Source organism: Malus sylvestris, chromosome 2 (genome assembly GCF_916048215.2).
Source record: "Malus sylvestris chromosome 2, drMalSylv7.2, whole genome shotgun sequence".
Taxonomy (NCBI): Eukaryota; Viridiplantae; Streptophyta; class Magnoliopsida; order Rosales; family Rosaceae; genus Malus; species Malus sylvestris.
The window spans coordinates 16,462,701-16,470,499 of NC_062261.1; the positions used below are offsets into that span (position 1 = coordinate 16,462,701).

A 7,799-nucleotide genomic window follows, 5' to 3' on the forward strand; every position below is an offset into this window, starting at 1 on the left:
GCTTTGGCTTGCTCAAGCCCAGCCAAACCCCTAGTTCCCACGTCATCAAACCTCCTAACCACTGGCTCCCCACGCGTTTTTCATATGGGCTATTGACACGTATCCCGAGTGGATCCCAGCTAGTCTCTTGTTTCTTCGTGACTAAGCTAAAAAATAAGCTTTTTAGGGACCCACCAAGGGCTACGTCACACCCAGTGCCCCTTTAAAACCCCTAAGACCCACGCTCTATAGTGCCACCTGACTCAAAAGCTAATCCTGTACACATACGGCTTACTTAATCATACGATTTTGGACAAAAATACCCTTGATCGCCCAACTTAATTTCACCAATTGGTACGCTCCGGTTTTCCTTTAAATATGAAGCACCAACGCATCGTTCCTTCCCTTTCCTCCTCCCCCCTCCCTCTCTATCTAAATTAGAAGTTCAGAGAGCTTTTGTTGTAGCAACCATGTTGTCTACTCTTCCAGCCAATCTTCCCTCTGATTCCCTCCTCCATTTTTCAGCTTTCGACGGGGGCTTTACCCCGTGGGATTGCTCGGACCTTTTTCAGGCAACCCCATCCCCTAAACCCGTGATATCAACCCTAAGTTCATCTCCAGTTCAGTCTTCCAAAACAGTGATTTCGAGTTCTGGTTCGGATGACGACCCGAACCGGCCGGACCGGACCCATGCCAACGCGAAGTCATGCCAAAATGACGACTCGAACCGGACGGTTTCTGTGGTGGACGAGCGGAAGAGGAGGCGGATGATATCGAACCGGGAGTCAGCCAGGCGGTCACGGATGCGAAAACAAAAGCACTTAGAAAACCTACGGAATCAGGTGAACCGGCTTAGGGTTGAGAACCGGGAATTGAACAACCGGTTGAGGATCGTTTTGTACCATTTTCAGCGCGTACGGACAGACAACGATAGGCTCCGATCCGACCACGTTATGCTCCGGCAGAAATTGTCGGACATACGTCGAATTTTGGTTTTCAGTCAACTACAGCACTTTTCTTCTGCATGGCCGTGCAATACCATTATTCCAGAACAAACCCCATAATTAATTACGTAATTTATTAGACCATTAATATTCTGAGAAGCAAAAAACCTAGTGAATTTCTCAGAACAAACGTCATTAATTACGTAATTTATAAAAGCTGCTAAAGCGAATGGTGGGGTTAGGTCTTATGGTGAATGGTGATTTTTGCAAAAAGGCAAAAAGTAGGGTTTGGAAAATGCTGGTTTTATTTGTAAAAATATATATTAGCCAATTAATGTTTTGTTTTGGAAGCATTTTGCAGTATGTTGTTGTTTTGCAATTTCCTAATCTCTTGATCGTTGTTTTGTTTAAGCTCTCCACTATTAGTCCACTTACGTATGGAAAGCTACAAATTAGTGTTGGTAGCACACAAATAATTCCCTTCTCTGCAAAACGCTGAAACTTGTGCCAATGTGCTGCCAATGTTTCCCCATTTTATATCGTTCTAATTGGGTTCCTTAAGTTAATTAATTAATTTATACTATAATGTTGGAGCCTTTTTTTGGATAATTGATATGCACGAGAGCACTAACTTGAAATGGACAAATGGGAAAAGATCATATTGCCCTCCGTATTCATTATATATAATTATCATGTGTGGCATATATAAAGTTATAAATGAATCTCATCAAAGAATAAAAGAAATTACAAACGAATATTCTAAAGGGTTAATCTTGTCTTTCGGACATATAGATTATTTCAATAATAAATAGAGATGCTAAAATCAATAGTCAAGTAATGGACTATAACTTTTTAAGGATTTCATTTTTTGAATAATGATCAATTTCTTTACCCATTTAGGGGAATCTTAGTTAACATTCAAAATCAAGTCCAATAAAATCAAGGAAGAATCATTGATACTTGCAATATTTTTTCTTTTGTTTCTGTTATCATACGCTCAATCAACAATATAATTCCTAAGATAAAAGTTACACGTCCCAACAAAGAATTACTTGATTTTAAGAGAGTCATAATAGTAATCCTCTAATATTAATCATGCTTGTACCATACTTGACCAATCCCAAATTACTGAGCACAGGTCAACGTTATACCGTCAATGACCCAGAAGAGTTTCCCTCCAACCAGGAGGCCAATCACAGCGCGACACGTGTCGACATCAGAAGCCAATCATAGAGCGACACATGTCAACATCAGAAACCAATCACAACACGACACGTGTCAATATCAGAATGGAACTAGAAACCCTCTTCTATAAATAGAGATCATTCTCTCACAATATTTCCTAATGTCATTTGTACTAAATCATTCACTAGTACTCACTAAAGGAGAGCTTGAACCTATGTACTTGTGTAAACCCTTCACAATTAATGAGAACTCTTCTACTCCGTGGACGTAACCAATCTGGGTGAACCTCGTACATCTTGTGTTTGCTTCCCTGTCTCTATCCATTTACATACTTATCCACACTAGTGACCGAAGCAATCTAGCGAAGGTAAAAAACTTAACACTTTCTGTTGTACCAAAGTCCCCACTGATTTTGTGCCTCAACATTTGGCGCTGTCTGTGGGAATGACACTTATCCCCACTCTCTTCAGCTTTGCCAAGCTGGTTTCCACCATTCGTACACTCTATTTTGACCAGGCATCAATCTCCAACATGGGGAGCAAAGGAAGCCACAGCACATAGAATGACACCCCTCTTGCACTTAGTGCGAAGCAACGAAAAAAGGAAGGAAAAATGGTTGCTCTTCAAGCTAAAGTCGATGAGCTAAAAGCTCAGAACAACAAGATAGCAATGAAGAATGAGGTCCTCCAGGAGCAGTATGAGAAGCTCTTTGAGACGCTCCACGAAACTAGGCGTACTCAAACACGCGAGCTCGTTGCCCCTATGGACATCAACCATCATCTGGGTACCCTCCAACACGGAGGGTCACCCCTTTGACATGGGTATCCCTGATGAGGAGCGAGCTAATCATCAAAACATTGATCAACATGAGACTTCTCTCAACCCAGATGCTTCGACCCGAAGCAGGAGAAGTGGAGGAAGACACCTCCTTGCAGAAGGATTGGAAGGATCGAAAGCCGTTTATCGTGACTGCCAAGACTTTCTAAAGCAACGTCGAGAGAATCCCCTCCATATATGCTCGAAGATCAATGACCCAAGGGTTTCTGAAAAACTTGGTCCTCTCCCATGACCTAGACCCGCTGCCAATCTAGGGAAGGAACAACAGGTCCCAGAGGAACATGAAGATACATGAGACTCTGAGGTATTCCGACAGACTCGCCCTAGAAGTCAGTACGGCGAGTCCAAGAAAAAACCACATGCCCTTGCTTAAACTTTCCTACTTCCAAGAGGTGATGAAGACTTACGAAAGAAAATTCCAGTGGTACATGGCTCCATTCAAGACCCCCTTGTCCTACAGCTCCTTGAAGAAGTAAACAAGTTGAAGGCCGAACGTTTGGCCGAGATGCCTGACTGGAACCAACCCAGGCCTGGCCCTCTCACAAGGAGGATCATCGACACCCTCTTCAAGCGAAGACAAAACAAAAGTTTGGTTTACAACTATATACTGGAAGGGAGGACCCAATTGAACACCTTAACCTCTTTGAGTCCACCATGGCATATCGGATGCACACCGACGAAGAGCGATGTCTTCTCTTCCCCTCCACCTTCTCTGGCGGAGCTTTAAATTGGTATTGCCGTCTTCCACCTGAAACAGTAGACTCATTTGAGAAACTGAGAAAACTGTTTGTTTCTCAACACATCTTCCAGACCGATCGCTTGCATTCTACAGATGACTTGTACGTTATTCGCCAGAAGTCGGACGAGTCACTACGAAAGTATGCCGGTCGCTTCAGCCATGAGTATTCTCGTTGTGCTGAAGAAGATGACAAGACCGCCCTCAAGGCCTTCACGGGCCTACGTGATTGTTTCTTCAAGTACATGATCAATGCCAACACTTGGAAGACTTACTCTGAGATGATGGCATAGGCTTACAACCACGCCTCCGCCGAAGCAAGGACATACCAAGGGAACCCCCATATGGTTAACCCCTATCAACAAGTGGGAAGTGGAAGTCAAGTTCTACCAAGTGAGGAGATCTTGGCCATTCAGACACCCATTGCATCATTTCCTGCCTCATTTAGCTACTCGCTAAGTCACCAAACGTATATGTCTCTTGGTAAGAGGAAGAATTTTTACTCTCAGCAAGCCCATTACAACAAGAGGGATAAAAGTTCGTATAAAGACATCCAGGGGTGAACGTACCGTCGACTATTATGACTATGGGGCCAAGCCCCACTCTTTCGAAGTGGAGGACTAGGTATTAAAGGAAATGCTATTATAAGAAGGCATACACATTACAAATGTTTTGACTCTCAACAGCTTGAGGTCTTTTGTCACACAAGCCATTCGGTAAATGTTTAAAGAAGAGGGAATTCAGACAACTTCCTCTGAGTCATTTGTGTTCCTAGCACTGAACACTTGGTCTACACTGACCTACCTTTATACTCCTACTCAAAGCTTCAACATGCGTACTTTGACACAAAGTATATGATACTAAGTGTTACAACCAACATGGTTCACATATCAAAAGCATGGATCCCTTCATGCATAGCAAAACATTCATAGGCATCACTCATATCAATCAACATAAACATTATATATTCCAACACATTCATACATAAACATCATTCATTCCAACACATTCATACATAAACATCATACATTCCAACACATCCATACATAAGCCAACTGTGCTTCGAAAAGGTTCAACATACTTTGTGTCTTCGACACTTGCTACAATGTGCCTCGACACTTTGCCCTTATTCTCACCAACCAGGTGATGGCATGTAAAGAAGGAACTCATCTTCATGTCACCAATCAGGTGATGAAATGTACAACTCGTACTCTCCTTCATGCCACCAACCAGGTGAAGAATGAACTCATCTTAATGTCACCAATCAGGTGATGAAATGTATAACCCGTACTCTCCTTCATGCCACCAACCAGGTGATGAAATGTACAACCCGTACTCTAATATCATTTGGCAACTTGCCATTCATGTCACCAACCAGGTAAAGAAGGAACTCATCCTCGTGCCACCAACTAGGTGATGAAATGTGATGAAAGGTGATGAAGGAACTCACCTTCGTACCACTAACCAAGTGATGAAAACAACTCACCATTCATTTCACCTACCAGAAGACGAGTGGTACAACTTGTACATGTGAACTCCTAACATTCACAAATAATCAAAAACCTTCAAGCTTGACAACTCAACTAGGGGAGCACTTATGCCCAACAAGAGTTATAGTCACCAACAAAGTCATATTTCAAGCCAACAACAACTTCAGTGCATGGCATACGAAGATCAAGCTATTTAGCCCTCTGACATCTGCTTCAAACATTTCCCCTCTGTAACAATGCAAACACTACAACTCGTAGAAAGCTTCACACTCTTGATTAAGACAGTGTGAAGCAAAACCATTTTATGGTGCCAACAAGTGCTTCATTAAAGGAGTTCAACCAGAATTCTCAAAAGCTTCACACACACTTGATCAAGACAGTGTGAAGCAAAACCAATTTATAGTGTCAACAAGAGCTTCATCAATGAGGGCAACCACAATTCTCAAAAGCTTCACACACTCTTGATCAAGACAGTGTGAAGCAAAACCAATTTATGGTGCCAACAAGAGCTTCATCAATGGAGGGCAACCATAATTCTCAAAAACTTCACACACTCTTGATCAAGACAATGTGAAGCAAAACCAATTTATGGTGCCAACAAAAGCTTCATCAAAGGAGTTCAACCACAATTCTCAAAAGCTTCACACACTCTTAATCAAGACAGTGTGAAGCAAAACCAATTTATGGTGCCAACAAGAGCTTCATCGATGAAGGGCAACCACAATTCTTAAAAGCTTCACACACTTTTGATCAAGACAGTGTGAAGCAAAACCAATTTATGGTGCCAACAAAAGCTTCATCAAAGAAGTTCAACCATAATTCTCAAAAGCTTCACACACTCTTGATCAAGACAGTGTGAAGCAAAACCAATTTATGGTGCCAACAAGAGCTTCATCAATGGAGGGCAACCACAATTCTTAAAAGCTTCACACACTCTTGATCAAGTCAGTGTGAAGCAAAACCAATTTATGGTGCCAACAAGAACTTCATCAATGGAGGGCAACCACAATTCTTAAAAGCTTCACACACTCTTGATCAAGACAGTGTGAAGCAAAACCAATTTATGATGCCAACAAAAGCTTCATCAAAGGAGTTCAACCACAATTCTCAAAAGCTTCACACTCTTGATCAAGATAGTATGAAGCAAAACCAATTTATGGTGCCAACAAGAGCTTCATCAATGGAGGGTAACCACAATTCTCAAAAGCTTCACACACTCTTGATCAAGACAGTGTGAAACAAAACCAATTTATGGTGCCAACAAGAGTTTCATCAATGGAGGGCAACCACAATTCTCAAAAGCTTCACACACTCTTAATCAAGACAGTGTGAAGCAAAACCAATTTATGGTGCCAACAAAAGTTTCATCAAAGGAGTTCAACCACAATTCTCAAAAGTTTCACACTCTTGATCAAGACAGTGTGAAGCAAAACCAATTTATGGTGCTAACAAGAGCTTCATCAAAGGAGTTTAACCACAATTCTCAAAATCTTCACACACTCTTGATCAAGACAGTGTAAAGCAAAACCAATTTATGGTGCCAACAAGAGTTTCATCAATGGAGGGCAACCACAATTCTTAAAAGCTTCACACACACTCTTGATCAAGACAGTGTGAAGCAAAACCAATTTATGGTGCCAACAAAAGCTTCATCAAAGGAGTTCAACCAAAATTCTCAAAAGCTTCACACACTCTTGATCAAGACAGTGTGAAGCAAAACCAATTTATGGTACGAACAAAAGCTTCATCAATGGAGGGTAACTACAATTCTCAAACTTTTGAATCAAATTCAAGATTGTTCGAAGCAAATTCAATTTATATGGTTCATCCGAACCTTCGACTACTACAAGGTGTGACTTGCATCACAATCTCTTGCTCAACAGTGTGGAAGCAAAATTTGTATAGGTTGTCTCTCCCACATTTTCAAATTTCTAGTTTCCAAAAAAATTAAAAAAATTAAAAAAATGGGAAATTCAACAAAGCTTCATCAATGGAGGACAACTACAAATTCTCAAAAGCTTCACACTATCTGATCAAGATAGTGTGAAGCAAAATCAATTCATGATACCCAACAAAAGCTTCAACTCCAAAGCTTCACCAACAAAAGCTTCATCAATTGAGGACAACTACAAATTCTCAAAAGCTTCACATTATCTTAATCAAGATAGTGTGAAGCAAAATCAATTCATGGTAGCCAACAAAAGCTTCAACTCCAAAGCTTCAACTCCAAAGCTTCACCTACAAAAACTTTACCCATAATAGCTTCACCTACAAAAGCTTCACCCACCACAAAAGCTTCACCCATAAAAGCTTCACCCACAAAAGCTTACCCCACAACAAAAGCTTCACTCACAAAAGCTTCCCCACCACAAAAGCTTCATTCACAAAAGCTTTCCCCACCACAAAAGCTTCACCCACCACAAACGTTTCACTTACAAAAGTTTCACCTACAAAGCTTCAACACAAAAGCTTGACCTATAAAAGCTTCACACTATCTTGATCAGGATAGTGTGAAGCAAAATCAATTCATGGTACCCAACAAAGCTTCAACCTCAAAGCGTCACCTACGAAGCTTCAACACCAAAGCTTTAATATATATATATATATATATTTGGAAATTCGAAAAGA

At 41.1% G+C, this 7,799-nt stretch overlaps 1 protein-coding gene across 1 annotated transcript; it reads left to right on the forward strand.

The window, feature by feature from the left end:
• Nucleotides 1-366: 366 nt before the first annotated feature.
• On the forward strand, nt 367-1,286 carry LOC126591506 (basic leucine zipper 8-like). Its single transcript, XM_050257209.1, has one exon. The coding sequence runs from the start codon at nt 450-452 to the stop codon at nt 1,041-1,043; it is 594 nt and encodes a 197-aa protein (XP_050113166.1). The 5' UTR covers nt 367-449; the 3' UTR covers nt 1,044-1,286.
• The last annotated feature ends 6,513 nt before the right edge of the window (nt 1,287-7,799 follow it).

What these genes read in the sequence shown, in the direction of transcription:
- LOC126591506 (XM_050257209.1), top strand. Translation starts at nt 450, where the DNA reads ATGTTGTCTACTCTTCCAGCCAATCTTCCCTCTGATTCCCTCCTCCAT.